This window comes from Sceloporus occidentalis, unplaced genomic scaffold, assembly GCF_023333645.1.
Source record: "Sceloporus occidentalis isolate IW3139 unplaced genomic scaffold, rSceOcc1.0.p SCAF_4, whole genome shotgun sequence".
Lineage (NCBI taxonomy): Eukaryota > Metazoa > Chordata > Lepidosauria > Squamata > Phrynosomatidae > Sceloporus > Sceloporus occidentalis.
Window position 1 is genome coordinate 201,441,532 of NW_028316984.1, and position 18,293 is coordinate 201,459,824.

At 44.2% G+C, this 18,293-nt stretch overlaps 1 protein-coding gene across 4 annotated transcripts in view; it reads left to right on the forward strand.

The window, feature by feature from the left end:
* The window catches only part of LOC149315311 (ribosome quality control complex subunit NEMF-like), a 42,759-nt gene extending 25,990 nt beyond the window's left edge, over nucleotides 1–16,769 (forward strand). For 3 of the 4 annotated variants that reach the window (XM_089522941.1, XM_089522943.1, XM_089522942.1), the window contains 16 exons: nucleotides 956–1,018; nucleotides 2,609–2,721; nucleotides 4,785–4,842; nucleotides 5,058–5,116; nucleotides 5,532–5,652; nucleotides 7,568–7,841; nucleotides 8,776–8,818; nucleotides 8,903–8,952; nucleotides 9,347–9,500; nucleotides 9,959–10,036; nucleotides 10,683–10,865; nucleotides 11,319–11,351; nucleotides 14,455–14,561; nucleotides 14,665–14,708; nucleotides 15,552–15,631; nucleotides 16,574–16,769. In XM_089522941.1, coding sequence (XP_089379067.1) covers nucleotides 956–1,018; nucleotides 2,609–2,721; nucleotides 4,785–4,842; nucleotides 5,058–5,116; nucleotides 5,532–5,652; nucleotides 7,568–7,841; nucleotides 8,776–8,818; nucleotides 8,903–8,952; nucleotides 9,347–9,500; nucleotides 9,959–10,036; nucleotides 10,683–10,865; nucleotides 11,319–11,351; nucleotides 14,455–14,561; nucleotides 14,665–14,708; nucleotides 15,552–15,631; nucleotides 16,574–16,651 — 1,538 coding nt within the window. In that variant the 3' untranslated portion in view covers nucleotides 16,652–16,769. Of the gene's footprint in view, nucleotides 1–955; nucleotides 1,019–2,608; nucleotides 2,722–4,784; nucleotides 4,843–5,057; nucleotides 5,117–5,531; nucleotides 5,653–7,567; nucleotides 7,842–8,775; nucleotides 8,819–8,902; nucleotides 8,953–9,346; nucleotides 9,501–9,958; nucleotides 10,042–10,682; nucleotides 10,866–11,318; nucleotides 11,352–14,454; nucleotides 14,562–14,664; nucleotides 14,709–15,551; nucleotides 15,632–16,573 lie in introns of those variants that run through there. The other variant, XM_089522944.1, reaches the window with a different exon arrangement.
* Nucleotides 16,770–18,293: the final 1,524 nt, after the last annotated feature.

Below are 18,293 nucleotides of genomic sequence, written 5' to 3' on the forward strand. Positions count from 1 at the left end.
TTCTGTCCTGACAACAACTATATACTGTGATCTTCTCTGTTTACTAGACAAAGCTTTTTTGACTCTGCCACAGGCTTTTGTTCTTGGTGTGGAGTTAACTGGTACATTACACTGGACTGAGTTCATCTTTCTTAATCATCCTGAGTGTGATCAAAGTTTGAAGAGAAACTAATTCATGACTTTCAGTGTTGTTACTTATTGGTGTGAGATACTGAGATGACTTTTGTTACAAATGTGGATGCTTCTTAAATTTTACAGCATTTTTGGCTGGATTGTAAGTAAATTATTCTCACATGGAGAATCACCTTTTCAGTCTTAACCTCATGTGTTGTTTTGGCCTATTTAGTTGTTCAACCCAGAAAGTAATAAAGGCAAGGACACCTAACTTTAGTGCACATGACAGAAATAAACATATCATATTATGTTTATATTGAAATATTTCCCCCAAGGATTAAGTTTCTACATATGGCAACCATGTTTGGGATCCTGTTGGCTGCTGGATGCACCAGCTACAGGCTTCTAAATTAACCCCTCCCCTGTACAGTTTTGCTCGCTGGGTGAAAAGTTTAGGGCACTCAAGTAATCTTAGTTCCATAGCCTTCTCTAACTACAGCAAAGTGTGCATGGATTTTCTTGCCCTGTTTTACTGCTGCCTCCCCTTTGTTGTGTCTCGTGTGTCCAGACTGTAAGTTACTCAGGACAGGGACTTTTCCTCCCTGTACATGGTGAAGTCCCATGTGCATTGAGGACATTAAAAAGATAAAGTGAAAACCTCATAAATGAAAAACCCCAGTTTCTGTCCTTCCTGCAAAGAAGAGAGTATTTTAGTTCTGTGACTTAGTATTTGAAGGTGGAGAGCTGGGCAGCTCCTTTTCTGTGTGAAGATCTGCAGCAGCTCTTAATGTGCTCTGATAATCATTCTCATCCTCTCTTTATATCATTTTTTATGTGTAAGGTGACATCTATGTGCATGCTGATCTCCATGGAGCAACCAGTTGTGTCATCAAGAATCCAACAGGTAATGTTTCAGGGAAGTGAATTTTGAACGGGAGGAAATCATTTGGCCCTCAGATGTTGTTGGACTGCAATTCCCAGCACTCCTGACCATTAGCTGTGCTGGCTAGGGCTGATGGGAGTTACAGTATCTGGAGGGCCACATTATTCCCAACCCTGGTTTGGAAAATGAATAACGAGGAGCTCTCTTTTTGCTGTGGTAAGGGCTGTTCGACAGTGGAACAAACTCCCTCGGAGTGTAGTGGAGTCTCCTTCTTTGGAAGTCTTTAAGCAGAGGCTGGATGGCCATCTGTCGGGGATGCTTTGATATGGATTTCCTGCATGGCAGAATGGGGTTGGACTGGATGGGCCTTGAGGTCTCTTCCAACTCTATGATTCTATGATTCTACACTTCAAGATGGGGGTCCATCAACATTTGACTTGAGTACACACTGAAACTTTGAGTCAAAGCATTGTAGGGAAATTGCTGTCATGTTTTTAAAGTATAAAAACAGTTGAGGGGAACTTGTGAATTTGGAGAGATGACCCTGAATGAGGTCCTTGTTTAACAAACTTGGCCTCCCTGCCTGAATAAGCAATACTACAGGATCCTCTCTTAATTCTTTTGCTAGTTCTCAGTGACCTCTTAATTGAATTTCCAATTGCCTTTGTGTATTTAGCACATACACTGTTATTGAAGGAGACAATGCCTTCTTTGAAAGGCATGGTCAAGTCCTCTCCTTGTGTCACAGTCTGTGAACTTTGAAACAAGACTCACTAAGTGCTCATCTTTCTGTGAGAGAAGATATGTGAGAACAAGAGTGGGCAATGGCAGATGGGGCAGGGGACAATTTACACACACACACACACACACACACACACACACTTGGTATGCTGCACCAGTTTCTATATTAGGTGGTTTTAGTTTTGTTTTGTTTTGTTTTGAGTGTGTTGGGAGAAGCTGCTGTATTTTGCAGCACATTTGAGCCATTCGGGGATGAAAAATTGCTTGATATATATTTTTAAATTAGGGGCCCGGTGGTTCAAGGGTCCTAAGTTTTGACCCCAAGGGCCATATGTAACCATGGACTGCACTTTGCCTAGTCCTGGTGTAGAGAAATATGTAACTTGTAATCTCTGAAAGGCACAGTGAAGCCCAAGTTTTTGTATACTTTCAAGTCAACTTGAGACCTTTTCTTGATGGTCTCAGATGGTCTGGGAGAATCCAAAACTAAATGTAGGCTGTATACCTTTTTTGAATATATCTTTTTAAAATGCTGTACTGATCCTTTCCAGCTGTCAACTTCTGTTCTGCTTTTCCAGACAGCAAACATCCATAGGGAGCAGCCACACCCCACACCAGTCAGTGATTTTTTTTCTTCTCTGAGTTTCTTAAAACTAGTCAGCTCTCCCAAAAGACTGACTCACTTTTCAACAATAATAACAAAATTGCAACTTTTAGTGCTTTATTCTGAATGTTCTCACATACTGGCTGCCTGGACAATTTAGCAACTCTAAGTACTGAAAGCCTCTTTCTAGTAAACCGTTCTGAATTTTGTTTTGTTTGTTGCTTGGCTTGCCCCAAATGAACCCACTTCTGACACTTCTGTTCCAGGGGACCCCATCCCTCCACGAACACTCACGGAGGCAGGCACCATGGCCCTGTGTTACAGCGCTGCCTGGGATGCTCGGGTCATCACTAGCGCCTGGTGGGTGTATCATCATCAGGTAATGAGCGCCCGGTTGGCTTCTTTCTGAGAATGTGACTTGGCATTTTGCTTTATTTTTTATCTGGTCTTTTTCCTGATATGGGGCCCAAGGTGACTTGCAGCAAGGTTAAAATATGATACAGGCAGCAGTGTCACCCAGTGCAGTAACTCATGGTGTCGCCCTCCTCCTATTCCACACCATACAGAATACTTAGTAATATTTCTTTTTGTTACCCATAAATCAATTCACGTATATCGCTGAATGTAAGGTTAATAGTTGTGACATAAACAACAAGCAAAATTAAAAATGATACATTTAAATTACAATATCATGTACACAGAATATATGTATTTAGATATACATAGTTTTATGTGGTTAAAATGAAAATTTGATAATATGTGAATTAAAAAATATTTTTAAAAAAAAATGAATTTTGAAATTTTAATTAAAAAACCCAGGGCCTCTGCTTTCTCCTCTCACTGACCTTTACCTCACTCACACCATCTTTTCATTACTGTTAAAGAGACATAGGCTTTTGCCACAGCCTGTTTCTCCCAAAATGCAGATGTTTAAGGAGGAGTGGTGTCACCCCCTCTTAGGGTGTCACCTGGTGTGGCCTGTACTCCCTGCACCTCTTTAGTGACAACCACTGGATATAGGTATACAGTGGGCCCTCCACATTTGCTGGGGTTAGGAGCACAAGACCTCTGTGAAAGTGGAAAAACTGCAAATGAAAAAAAATGACCATAAACTTGCACTGGAAGACGTACAAATGCCTAGAGAGTTGTTTTCTCTAGGAATATTTCTAGGTCCTCCAGCTTGATGCCTGGCAGACCTTGACTATAGAACTGCGTTGGAGGGCCTAGAGATTCCAAAGAGAACAAATTAACCAAGTCCACAAATAATCAGATCCACAAAAGTCAAAGCTGTTGTAGGCGGGTACAAACAGCTACAGATCACCCTAGAATAAAATCCCATCCTTTCTCACGTCAAGCTTTCCTGCATTGTTTATTGCAGACACTATGATACTGAAAGTCTGTGTTTCTCCAGCTTGCTTCACTGTCTTCCCAATGTTGATGCTGCAAAAAACAAACAAACTTTCCAGGAAGAAGAGAGTAATGGGGGCTGGGTAGCTGTAAAAAACCTTTGTAAAAAAAGTTTCTTTTTCACAGATTTTTTGTTTGAGGTGTGCCTATATAACTAAAATCTTGATGATAAAAAAGTTAGAAACACAAGAAAAAAAGTTATATTAAACTGCCATTAATTTTAAGGAGCCAGAGTGGCATAGTGGTTTGAGTATTGGACTACAGCTCAGGAGACCAGTATTCAAATCCCAGCTCAGACATGGAAACCCAAGTGTAACATCTTTTAGAAGCATAACAATAATGGCAAAAATGTAGCACCACCACCATAAAAAAGATTCCTTGCAACCAGTTACTCATTTACATGCCAGTTATTTTTGGTGCAGATTAGGTGGTGGTTTACTTCCCACAATAGTCCTTTTCCCCATAGCCTTGTGAGCCCTTTGTTCTGTGTTTGTGGGATGTTGTCCTTGTCTCTCTCCTGTGTGTTGACAGGATCATCTGCAAGTGGCATAAAGCTCTGTTGCCAGTACCAGGAGAGCTTGGCAAGCGGGGGCTGGGGGTGTCACATGTAGGCTATAATGCATCTAGTCCATGAACATTTGTGCTACTATAAACAGGCTGCTTTTAAGGTGGCAGAGGAGAACATGGGGGTTTGTCACAATAGACATTGGGTGGCACTGCATGTTGGGTCTGGGATCAGTTTTCTGCTCCTGAGATCTTTTGAGGGCCATATGGACTGCAAAAATGCCAAAAATGCCAGGTTTGAGTGGGTGGGGGGAAATCAAAGCACTTTTGAACAGTGCAGGTGGGCACCTGCAACCGATATGAAAGGTGAGCTCCTCTTAAAGGTGATGAAATTCACCCTCCTTTTTCGATTCAGCAAAAAAGGCAGTCTGGGAGTCTGGTGGGTTAAAGGACTGCAGAAACCACTTTGCGGGGTCCCCCTCCACACTGTTTTTTGGTGTTTAACTGACATTTCTGGCAACCTTCATACAGGTGTCTAAAACAGCTCCCACCGGAGAATACTTGACTACCGGAAGCTTCATGATCCGAGGTAAGATCTCCAAGGCCAAGAGTGACTTTTTCTGCTGAAGCTCCTATTTTCCAAAGCAGCTGGTGGTCTGGAGAGAGGGGAGCAACTGCCAGCTCTTTCCTTTTGGTGGTGCCACACTGAGCTCCTAAGATGGCCAAATTTCTGATCCCCAGCCATCCTCTACTCTTGCTTAGTTAATCCATCAAATGATTGTCTGCCCTTTTTTTCTCTCCCAGGAAAAAAGAATTTTCTCCCCCCTTCCTATCTGATGATGGGCTTCAGCTTCCTGTTTAAGGTATTATGTCTTTCATGTATTGTCTCTATTTTGGGAGCATTAAAAACAAACACAGAGATGTGCAGAGGCTTAATGGTTAAGACACCAATTCTGATGATTGGAAGTTGGGAAGGTGGCAGTTCAAGGTCTGAGTGCTGCATGATAGGGTGACTTCCTGTCACTAGTCCCAGCTGCCAACCTAGCAGTTCAAAAGCATGCAAATGCAAGTAGATAGATAAGTGCCACTTCAGTGGGAAGATGACAGCATTCGGTGTTCCAAAGCTGAGCCCAAAAACACATAAATTGTCTGTTATTGCCAAAGTTCCTTCTGGTCGAGGCATCTTTTCACATCTGTTCTGTTGGGGGTGGCAGGCAAATCCTTGAGAGGATTGCCTATAGCTACTGAAAATGCAGGTTGCGGTGTCCCCCCTTCCAGGTGGAAGAATCCTGTGTTTGGAGACACACTGGTGAGCGGAAGGTCAAAGTGCAAGATGAAGACATGGAGACTGTGACCAGCAACACTAGTGAATTGGCAGAAGAAGAAATGGAGCCTTTAGGTATGTTTACAGAGTGCTTTAATTCCTTAGGTGTCTTTGGCCTGTTACAGACTGCCAAAATAAAGCTGCTTCGGGTCTCTTTGGAGGTATGCTATTTAAATGATGCATGGGTCCTAAGAGTCTGGAGGTTGCGCCAAAGCCACACTCTATTCCTAAGCACTGGAGTGCAGCTTTGGTGCAGCTTCTGGATTCTTAGGGTGCATGCATCATTTAAACAGCATACCTCCAAAGAGACCCGAAGCAGCTTTATTTTGGCAGTCTGTAACAGGCCTTCAAGAGTTTGAATTGGTTTGTCCATAGACTGTCAGACAGAGTTCTGAGAGGAGCCATTCATTGATGGTACAATGTGAATTGATACAGGATTTAAAAAAGATTTAGTTGTGGAGAAAAAGATTTGAAGGCAGAGAGAGAATATTAGCAGCATTCATGGATTTTAGGAGAGAGTGTCAAACCTCAGGAACAGCATAGGAAGAATTTGGTTGAAATCTTAGAGATCAGGAGTTGATCACAGTTAGAGAAGGAATTCATATTTCCCTTTTGCAAGGAATAGGGGAGAAAAGTGGCAATTGAAATGTGGTTTTCCAAAGAACATAGGAAAAGCCATGATGGGGTCAACCAATGGCCTACCTAATCTATTATTCAAATTGTTCATTCTGGGAATCCCACAAGAAGGAGTCAGTCAGGACCTGAATCTACAGCTACTTTCTTTCCCATATAACCTCTAGGTTTTCAGTGGATCTCAATTTAGATTTTGTCAGGGGAGAGTCACCCATGGAAACTGAAAAGGAATGAGGCTTCTTGCTCTCTGTTTGAATCCTCATGGCTTGCCCCACTGTGAGCTTATGGTTCAAATCTGACTTTCCTGAAAAGCTCTTGAATGATTTGAAGGCTAGGAGATACAGTTTAGCAGGGAAGTTACATCTCAGGAAGCACAGGAAGATTAGACACAACTTCAATGCTACTTAGGCTTCAGTTCAGCTTCATGTGTGGGGTTGCTGCCTATCTCCTTCTCCAGGGGCCAAAGCTTAAGAATTGGGCATTCTCCTCACAATTATAGCTCAGGAAGCATTGAATCCTGGTTGTGGCTAGACTTAGCCCCTCCAGCTTTGGACATGTCACCACACTTCCTTATAGGGTTCCTTGTGGTGGTCTTAGTAGTCAGAAGTGAGGACATGATGTGTGCCAGTTTCTTTAGACGTGTCCCCCTACTTCAGTGTGCAGGACATCTTCCCAGGTAGTGGCCTTAGCTGATTTCCCCAGGAATCTCTTTGTTCTGGGGCTGGCCATATGGGCATCCTCTCCTTCAAATGTCATGGCAATTCATGCTCACTGGGTCCGATGGAGTGGAACCAACTGCATCTCAATTTCTAACCCGTGTCCTCCTTTGCAAGACCTAAGCATGCCTTGTGCCCCCACTACTGCTAGTTTGGAAGGGTGATGGAGGTATGTGGGCAGTGCCTCATTTGGCTGGAGAGTGGGGCTGACCCTGTTCTAATGTCTAACTCAGGGCTAGTCCTGCCAGGAAAGTGATGGATCAATAAACCTTCATCTTTTCTGTGGTGTGTCGATGCTTCTTTGCTTCACTGTATCTTCTTCTGGGGAAGGTCACTGATTTCTGCCACCATGAGGGCTTTCGGCTTCATACATGATAGAGACAGACCAGATCTCAAAGGAAGAGACTTTATGGCTGTGTTGGAGAACTAAAATTCTGTTATCTTCATTATCTTCACCTGCTGAAGGAACCATTGAGCTTCCAAAGCTAGTGTAATGTTTTTGCATCTTCTGGGTGGCCTAATAAATATTTCACCAGTGAGCATTTGGGATCCTATTATGAATTTCAAGGTCTGGCTGGATAGTTTAAGCCTCAGAGACTAAGCCATGAGCCTAGTTTATCTTTCCCTTTATTCTTCCCAAGATGCACCAGAGGGAGATGAAAGCAGCAGTGATGACAGTGAGAAGGGAGAATCCAGGGAGAAGCCTGAGAATGAGCAAGATCCTACAGAAACACATCAACAGGAAGGGGAGAATGGCAGGGATGAGACTGGTGAGGCCCTGGAAGGATCATCTGATGAAGAGAATGCAGGCTCACAAGAAGAGGGCGAAGGGGAGGAAGAACTAACAAAGGAGGTTTCAGAAGAAATCAGTTTCCCAGACACAACCATCGATCTCTCACACCTCCAGTCCCAGAGGTAAATGGGATGCACCAAGCCACACACGCCAGAAAGAGGCTGCTTTGGAGAGTCTGAAAAGGCAGCATTTGAAGAAGGCACATGGATATCATTGTCAGTGTGCTGTATGAGGACTGTTCATGTCTGTCTCTCTTGAACTGCCTTGCCTGGCCTTTCCAAAGGTTTACTCCTGATGGCTTTGACTCTTAAAGCGGAGCAAGAGCACAGGGCCTCCTTCTGGTGGCATCTCAGGCTTCTTTCACACCTTATGGCAGCCAGGGGTGTGGAATGGGGGACAGTCCAGCCATGTGCTCCTAAGAGTGAAGAGGCATGGATGCTTAAAATGGCAGAATGACACTGTATCCATCTAAGTGGAGATGTGGTAAGAGCCCCAGTAAATATAGAATTTACAGTTCAAAGTGCTGATTATGAGCTGTAAAGCCCAAGATCATGATGATGATCATCATGATCACCATCACCATATTATTATTATTATTGTAGGGATATAATTCTTAACTGACTGCCTCAGTACCCTAAAAGGCACAAGATCCCATCTGATCTTGGAAGCTAACCAGAGTCATCCTTGGTTAGTACTTGGATGGGAGACCACCAGTGAATACCAGGTAGTATAGGCTATATTTCAGAGGAAGGAATTGGCAAAACCACCTCTGAGCATTCCTTGCCTAAGAAAACCCTATGAAATGCATGAGGTCTTTGATAGAGAAGGCTAAATATCTCACAGAACTACAGATCCCAGAATTCCATATCAGTGAGCAGTTGTAAATTCTGCAGGTGGCTTCATCCACTTCCATTTGGCCCTGATGAAGAGGTTTCCTATTGGGGACAAGCACCCAAACACATACCTCCTAACTTCCCATCCTTTTAGCAGGCTTCCCTTTCACAGTGGTCAGTTCTGGTGGCAACAGATTTCTTTTCCTTTCTCTTCTTTTTCCAGATCCCGGCTGCAGTCTGCTGCCAAAGACGACATCTCAAGACTGGTAAGCTCTTCCCTGAGACCTCTAGATGGTGGCGAGGACCCCTGGAAGTTGGGGTCCAGCATCTCTTCTTTTTCCCTTTTGCAGAATGAGAGCAAGTCCCAGGGCCGGAGGCATCTCTCAGCAAAGGAGAGGAGGTAAGGGGGCTGCATGCATGTGTGTCTGACTGGGGAATCAGGCTTCTCAACAAAGAGTTTGGAAGGAGCGTCAGTATCATGGCTATTCAGAAAAAAGCAGGAGTCTCTCTGGCTGGTTGGCCTGGCTTTCTCCCTCACCTCATCAGTGAGGTGATTTGGGGAACAAATCTTGCCAACAGAGCAAAGCTATGGTTATTGGGGGTGGGGATGGGGGTGGGATTGCTTGGGCCAGCCTAAGAGTGGGGGAGCTTTCCATACCTCCATCTCTCCCTACCCCTCTCAATCACAACTTCCCACCTGGCTGTGACTAATGGGTATGTTTTCATTAACACTGAAAACAAGTCACCCAGTCAGAGCTTTTGGAAAGAGTCTGGAATTGTTTGCTACTCTTCAGAGAAATGAAGAAAAAGAAGCAGCCGAACGACTTGGATGATCCAGAGCCGCCAAAGGAAGAGGAGGATGGGACTCCACTCCCCTCACATGTGCCCCCACCCCCAAGTGGTACCAAGAATGGCAGCACTCAGCCAGCTGTGAAGAGAGGACAAAAGGTAGGCAGAGCTAAGATAGTTTTCTCATTAAAAAGTACCCTATCTGATTTGGCTCAACAATTTCCAGGAGCTGTGGGGCATATTATTATTTTTTATTCTTATTCTTTTCCCCTGGACTGGAACTCAAAGCTGCCCCCTGAGACCTTGGGGGAGGCATAAGAATTTGTTTATCCATTCTCGGGGGTCTGTACACTTGCTTTTATTTTAGGGTAAAACATTTTATTTTTACCCTACAATTTAGTCAGTCAGAACCTCTCCAAAAGCCAGGGGGCATTTTTACATTTTCTTGTTGGGTTGTTTTTCTTTTCTGCCCTAAAAAATAAAAATACATCCATCCAGGGGTGGGAGTGAGTTCTCTGAGGTACGTGCACCCACCCAGCAGGGCCCAGTACAGCCCACTCCTGCCTTTTGGCAGCGGTAGGGGATTCAGCCTCATTCTTTTCCTCTCCTACCCACAGAGTAAGCTGAAAAAGATCAAGGAGCGGTACAAGGACCAAGACGAGGAGGACCGTGAGCTCATCATGAAGTTGCTGGGTGTAAGGTGGAAACTGGGGGCTTTTCCATTTCTTAGCAGGTTTAGTTTGTCTCTTGGTGTCTGTCAACCATTGTAGCATCCTGGACATACCAGATCTTGTCCAGTTTTGGAAGCCAAACAGGGTCAGTCTTGGTTAGTCCTCAGGTGGAAGCCCAGCATCAGAGGATATCAGGAGTCTCCAGGTAGGCCTAGGAGAGAATCTAACTAAGCAGAGCTATGGCTGCCAGTCAGAATTGACAGTACTGGCCTAGATGGACCCATAGTCTGTCTAAATATAAGGCTGTGTCCTCTGTTCATCTGTGATCCTGGGGAGTTCTTGGATGAGAGACCAGTAGCAAGTATAGTAGCAAGTACATTTCTGTACTGTTTATCAGTGCACTTCAGCACTCCCTAAGCTAGATAGACCAACAGCCAGACTCAGTAGAAGGTGTCTTCCTGTGTTTCTAGTATTTGGATGGGAAGCAATCATGGAAATCCCAGGGAGTCCCAGGTAGGACTAGGAGAAAATCCTGCCTGAAGCCCTGGAGTGTCCTTTATGCCAGTCAGAGTTGGCATAAAGAGAACATGAAGATGTGGGCCAGCAGAAGGACCAGCAGAAGGACTAGCTTCTGTGCTATTAACTGATCTCTTTGGTCTTCCATTTCCAGTCTGCAGGGTCAACCAAGGAGGAGAAACCAAAGAAAGGCAAAAAAGGAAAGACAAATCAAGAGGCTATGAAGAAACAGCCCCAGAAACCCCGAGGGGGCCCAAAGACTATACAGCGGGTTAGGATAGAAGAACTAACCTCTGAGCTGGAGGCCATCACTTTGGAAGATCCTCCAGACGAGAAGGTAAAACTCCAGTGAGAGAGAGAGAAAGCTCTTCTGTAGCCTTTGAGGGACTGGGGCCCCAGCTCTCCCCTCCATCTTCTTTTCCATCCCTCCCATTAACCCAGGCTGCCTCATTCTCAGATACAGCTGACAGGTGAGGAAGCCTGTAAAGCCAGAGTTGGGGAGCTGGGGCTGAGTCTATCCCCATTGGGGACAGTCCTGCCCCTTGGTATTCTCCAGGGGGTCATGCCCTCAGTTGTTTGTGGGGTTTATCAGCTTTTGTGGGGCTTTCCAAAGGTTGAAATGTCTCTGTAAGGCTTAGCCACTGGCAGTAGGACCAAGGAGCAGTTTTGCAAAAGGGGCTTTTTTCTTCCAGCCCTCAGGTTTCCAAAGTCAAGCTGAATGCAATCCCACATGTTGAGCACCCATTTCTTTCCTTCTGCTGATGACTCAGTTTCCTTTCACTTTTTGCAGGAGGAGCTGGACCAAGATCAGCACACAAATGAGGTAACAAGCCTTCAAACTTCTGGGGGAGCATTTGAGAGAAAGTAGACTTTCTCACCTGATCAAAGATGATTTTGCCTTTCGGAATGATGGTTTGTTCCACATTTGATGGTAGACTGTGGTTTGCTTTCTCCATGCCAGCATCCATACATACGTATGCAATTCGTTGTTTAGAAAACCTGCACCCTTTAACTTGTATGAGTCACTCAGATTGATCAGATTTCTGAATAGTTCACCATTTCAGGATCATTACTTTGCTCTCTCTTACTCTGGTTGGCACATCAACAGAACAGGGCATTGATCCTCTTCCTCAGCTGCTGGAATTCTTATTCCCAATGCATTTGGCTTTTGAAATTTGACAAGAACTTGTCCACATGCTTTCAAATGAATCTTTGCCCCCTTATGAGTGCTAGAAACTTTGGCTGGAATCCTGTTGGGCAGTTACTAATGTGTAACTTAGACATGCTCTCATAATAGTTCTATATTTGTGATCCCTATGTAGCCCCCATTTTAGGGGGTATGGTCCTCCAATCTCCATTTACCAGGCAGAAGCCATTGTGACTGACCTGTGGGTGAGGTCCTATTTTCCTGCCACTCAGGAATCAGCTGCCTGGTGGTTTTACACTCTGGCACAGTGGGGAAGTGTGTTGGGTCCTGCTTTTTCCTGTTGCATCAGATTGCTCACGGGAGCAGCTGCCTTTTGGGTCAATGGGGAACAGGCCTTCATTGATTGCAACGGCTGCTTCCCGCTAAGTGAGGATGGGAAGGGTTGAGCCAGGGTTCATTGTGTAGCACTGAAACTACAGTGCTTACACATTCGTAACTCCTCAACAGGATTCTGGCCATCCTTTAAAAAAAAATTAAAATTTTAAAAATAAAAGTAAAATAAAATTGTAGGAAATTGTGAATTGTGTAACCAAGTTCCGCACTCTTTCCTTTTCCTGCATTCCCAGTGAGCCACAGACTGTTTGGAGAGATTTTATGTGACCAGCTGCATCATTTGTGGCTATTTACCTTTTAAATAGTAACGATCAGCAGAACAGAAAAGTTGCACAAAGAACTTTCATTCAATGTGAAGTTGAAGGCTTTCATGGCTGGCATCCATAGTTTTTTGTGAGTTTTTCGGGCTATGTGGCCATGTTCTAGAAGAGTTTCTTCCTGACATTTCCTGAGATCAGAAGGGCTGTCAGGCCCAGAAAAACTCAGAGGAGTGAAGACAAGCAGCCACCCAAAGGGAAGGTATTTTTACCATACATCAAAGGAGTCACAGACAGAATAGGCAAAGTGGTGAGGAAGCACAGCCTTCAAATGGTTTACAAACCAAGGAAGAAAATCCAGCAAATGCTTCGCTCAGCCAAGGACCAGAGAGACCCGCTCACAGCCGCAGGAGTTTACCGCATACCATGCAGCTGCGGAAAAGTCTACATAGAGACCACCAAATGCAGCGTGCAAACCAGAATCAAGGAACACGAGAGGCACTGCAGACTGGGTCAGCCAGAAAAATCAGCAGTAGCAGAACATGCCACAAACCATCCTGGGCATAAAATACTGTTTGAAAACACTGAAATTCTGGACCATGCCAACCACTACCATGTCAGGATGCACAGGGAAGCCGTTGAGATCCACAAACACCTGGACAATTTCAACCGGAAAGAGGAATCCCTTAAAGTAAACAAGGTTTGGCTACCAATCCTGAAAGATAGCAAGATAAAGACTCAACAAATGCAAATGAGAACTCTCCGAGCAGACAATGAGCACTATTAAGCAGATATTAATCCTCTTGTGCAGACCCTCACACCCTGAGGCCTGCCATTAGCAACAAAACAATATACATGCAATGTAAAGTTGAAGGCTTTCATGGCTGGCATCCATAGTTTTTTGTGGGTTTTTTGGGCTATGTGGCCATGTTCCAGGAAAGTTTCTTCCTCTTTTCTGAAACATGCCCACATAGCCTGAAAAATCCACAAAAAACAATATACATGCAAATCACTCCTGCCTTCCCAGGTCCTTTCCAGGCAAACATTCTCTGAAGATGCCATCTACAGATGCTGGTGAAATGTCAGGAAGAAAATCTTCTAGAACATGGCCACATAGCCCAAAAACCCCACAAAAAACTTTCATTCAGTGTGGGTTTAGAGGATGTTTGTAAGTGAATTGAAGGGCTTGGAGAGTCCAGTTTGGCTGGGGTGTTTGAGGAGAGGCTGTTCCGGAAAATGGAAGTTATGAAATCAGGAAGCAAGTGGATTAAGGAGTGACAAGCCTATGGGTCACGGGAGAGTGAGATGAGAGATGGAGGGCCTTCTTGGATGCTGAGAGGGATAGACACTTGGTATCAGTGGCAGACCATACTTCTGTACCAACATTCCTCACCCAGCGGTTGGTTCCTCAAACAGCTTAGAATCTACTAATATCCCCTTTGTACAGTAGAGCAATTGCATGATGCAGGGCTTCTCAACCAGAGTTGCCTGGAACCCAAGGGTTCTGCGAGAGTGCATGAGGATTGTGCCAAGAGATCACAGTTTAAAAATAGTTTTTTGTGGGTTTTTCAGGCTATGTGGCCATGTTCCAGAAAAGTTTCTTCCTTAGGAAGAAACCCACAAAAAACTATGGATGCTGGTCATGAAAGCCTTCGACGGTTTAAAAAACTTTTTTTAAAGCTGCAGATATAACAACTTTTGTGCAGGGCTTCCCTGAAACCTGAAGATTATTTCAAGGGTTTCTCTAGGGCAGAGGTTCCCAATCTTGTTGACTTGCTGCACCCTTTTTAGAATCAATTTCTATGGTGGAGACCCTAAGAGATTGGGAACTGTATGTCTTACAAGTTAATGGTGTTTAGTAGTAGTGTTACTTTTTGTTTCTTATTCTTTAATTTCATTCAATGTTTATTTCTTTCATTTTCCTGGAGCAGCTTCAGAGCACTTGCGAAGTGCACACAGAGCCATAAGGGCTCCTTGGAGCACAGGTTGAGAACCGCTGCTCGAATAAAAACGTTAAAAAAGGCTGGTGTAAAATATGCAGAGTGCACAGATAAGAGAGCAAAAATACTAAACAGACCCCTCCAGCAGGGAAGGCCCCTGCATACTCATGATGTCTGTTGCTGTTCCAGGAAGGGGAGACTTTCTTTGATTCTCTGACCGGACAGCCCCACCTGGAAGACATCCTCCTCTTCGCTGTGCCAATCTGCGCTCCATACACAGCCATGACCAACTACAAGTGAGTGAGGGTGGCAAGAGCCTTTGGCCTCTGTGGCAGCACCCAGAGTGTGTCCACTTCCCATTAAACACCCTCTGTTTGTTCTTTTGTTTTTGTTTTAAAGATACAAAGTCAAGCTGACGCCGGGCACACAGAAGAAAGGGAAAGGTACGGCACATGCTCTGTTGCCACTTTCTAGTCAGTTGGTCCTGTTAGCCACCTTTTTTCCTGGGAGAGAAGCACTTCAGGGACTTTAAGAGGCCTAGGGCCTACAAGGAAAAGTTTGGGTGGGAGGGAAGGCTTCTGGCGGTCCTTGGCCCCATAATTGCCATTCATGCTTGTCAGCCAGACATGAAGAATATGCATCGGTCAGGCACCACTTTTAAGCCTCATAGAATCTTAAGAGTTGGAAGGGACCACAAGGGCCATCTAGTGCCATGAAGGAAGAAACAATTAGAGTACTGCTGAAAGATGTCCGTCCAATCTCTACTTAAAGACCACCAAAGGTTGAGAGTCCACCACCTTCTGAGGTGGCAACAAGGACATTATTTATTCATTTATATCCCACTTTTCTCCCAAAATTGGGACTCAGTGTGACATCAACTCCCGTCACCATTTTGGCTGGGATATTGTTGAGAAAGGAGATATGTTTGCACAATGTTGAGTGTGTGTATGTGTGTGTGTGTGAGAGAGAGAGAGAGAGAGAATGAGAGAGATAGAAATGGTCCTTCCACCCCTGCAGTTGCCCACTCCAGTTGTAGAGGCCCAGTATCTATCCAGCATAGACAAGCACATTTATCTATTCCTCTGGTTATTAAGAAGTTTCAGGTTTTCCTCTGGGCTGTTGATGTGCTCAGTGTTTTGCACAATAGGCAGATGGATAGGTTTTTAAAAAGATGGCTAGTAGCCCTTGCTTCTTTGTTTCTATAGCTATTCTAATTGGACCAAGTTGTGTTCCTTTTTGTCTTTGCTGATACCTTTTTGTAAAGTCTTATATTTTCTTTCCAATAGCTGCCAAAACTGCTTTGCATAATTTCATGCAATCTAAGGAAGCAACCCCTCGAGAAAAGGATCTTTTTCGCAGCGTGAAGGTAAGAAAGCCCTTTCTCTGTACATGATGCAGCTCTTAGCAAATGGAGCCCACAAACCAGATTAAATTCCCTTTGAAACAAAGACAGCAACTGTAAATTTATGTCCTCTGTCTGGCCTTGGGAATGTAAGAAAACATGAAATCTCCAATTTGAAATAAGAGCTTCAGTGCTCCTCCCCTCCTACGTTTTAAAAAAAGCAGTTAGAAAAGTGGCTTGCATTAACAAACGCATGGCAAGCACAGTAAACTAGACTGGCAGCTTAAAAAGAAGCACTCAAGATGAATGGGTTTCCATGGGGCAGGAGTGTGCCTTCCCTCTCCATCCCAAGCCTTTCCAGATTTTGTAGTCCCCTCGACATATGGTTCCCAAAATATACAGAATAGGAAGATGGGTCCTTGGTGGTGTTAAAAACATACACTCTGCATGATACACAGACCTGTTAAAATTGCACAAGGGGACATTGAAAATGGGGATATTTTTCCAGCTGGGCAAAGGACACCCATGACTGTCCACTGCTCTCCATTCTTGATTACCAGTGTTGCCCCAACTCTGATGGAGGCTGTTGTTCCCCTCTCCTAGCATTGTTGTTGGACAAAGGCAGCCTGTCCCACAGTGGCATACTGTTGTGCATTGCGACCACTGTGCAACGAATATACTGCTTGCTCCACTTTGCTGTGGTTCTAATGGCACTGCTACAAGATCACTCCCTTCCTAGGCATATTTCCTGCTTAGTGCAGCAACTCTAAACTGCACAATCATAAATTGATTTTGATGTCTTTTAAGTTCCCAATGAGCACATTTCTAGCCCTACAATTTGAGGCAAGTGTTTGGTGTTCTGAATTACTAAAACAGAAGTCCTGGCCATCCTGTTGAGTTTCTTACTAGCAGAAGTTTCTCTCTCTGTTACTAATTGTGATGGATGTGTGTGATCCTTTTGCACAGGATACAGATCTATCCAGAAATATTCCTGGCAAAGTGAAAGTTTCAGCCCCCAATCTCCTGAGTATGAAAAAGAAGTGACAGCAACAGTCAGCGGCATCACCACCCTGCAGTTTTGGACTGTTTTCCCCAGTGACTGGAATGGGATACCATTTGGAGAGCTGCTTCCAGTTTTGCTAATAAAGTCCTGAGAAATGACCGATTGTACTTATTCCTTAATCTGCAGGAGGAGGAGCAGAGCATTTTCTCCAATGAACTCCTGGTTTGTGCTTGAGAGTGGACCTAGATTCCAAAGGTTATGCTCTATTTAGGGGAAGGCAGAAGCCAGAGCAGGATGTAGTGGGAGATCATCAGGTGATTTGCAACAGATCAGCATGGATTTCAGACAACCAATGGTTGAAAACTGCTGAACTCCAGGTATCCCTTCTAAATTGGGCAAGAAAGGAGGGAAACAGGAATAGATTTGACTATGAACTCTTCTTCTGGTACTAGGGGAAAAAATCTCTGTGCTCAGAAATGAAATCTTTTCCCACAAATTCACATTCACCTTTTGAGGTGCTCTTTTTGTACTTAGTTCTACTTGATTGACAATCTTCAGCACTCCAGTGGAAAATGTACAAGTCTCAAGTCTGCTTGCTTTTGTTCTTCAGCATGTTAGCAACTTGGGACTTTTGGGACAGAGCAGTCTTGGCAACATATCCAAATCCAGCATTACTTTAGGGGGAAGAAACCTTTTCTCTGGATGCATCCTTTTCTAAACCTCTCATCTTGTACACAAGATGTGTAGTCTGGCTACCGTCTCCATGGAAGAACACTAAAACAGGAAAACCCACTTTATACAGCTTGGAAAATGAGAATTTCCTAAGAGTTTGGCTCCCTACAAACAAATGTGTAAAGGATTGAGTGTTTTTAGCAGACCACAAGATAAATGCAAGTAACAGTGTGATACAGCGGCCAAAAAGCCAATGCCATTGCGGGAAGTAGCAGTTCCACTCTATTCTGCTTTGGTCAGATCATACCTAGAATACTCTGTCCAGTTTTGGTAACCGCAGTTCAAGAAGTGTATTGACAAGGTGGCCAAAGATCTGGAAACCAAGCCTTATGTTGGAAGAAGTATGTTGGAAGAAGCAAGGCTGAGAGGTGACACGATTTGTTAACTGCTTGAGTCAGCCCTGACTCATGGTGAGCCTATGTGTTAGGCACCTCCAAGCCCTCCTATCCTCCACTGCGCTGCTTAACTCTTGTTGATTCATGCCTGTGACCTCTCTCACTGAGCCTAGCCATCTGGTGTGTCATCTTCCTCTGAAGAGATGCCATATAAATGAAGCAAGCTTGGCTTCTACTGACACAGAGCAATGGATTCAAACTACAGGAAAAGAAACTCCACCTGTGTATTAGGAAGAAGTGTTGGTCTCCCCATCTTTCAAGGTCTTTTAAACTGAATGGGCATCTTTCAGAAGTGTTGTACTTGTGCATTCCTGCATGGTCGAATGGAAGATGCCCCTTCCAATTCTTCAAGCTGTGAAGCCTCATCTTTTAGCTGTTGATAATGTTAGCCTACTTTATAGGCTTGTTGTAAGGCTTCTGACAGAAGAAATGCAGCTGACATACTTGCAATAATGCAAAGTGCTAGATAACCATGAGGCCTTGCATTCACCATTCCAAAGGCCATGACTGTTTTCTTTCTTGCCTTGTAGGAATCCCACTCTACTGGGTACTAAAT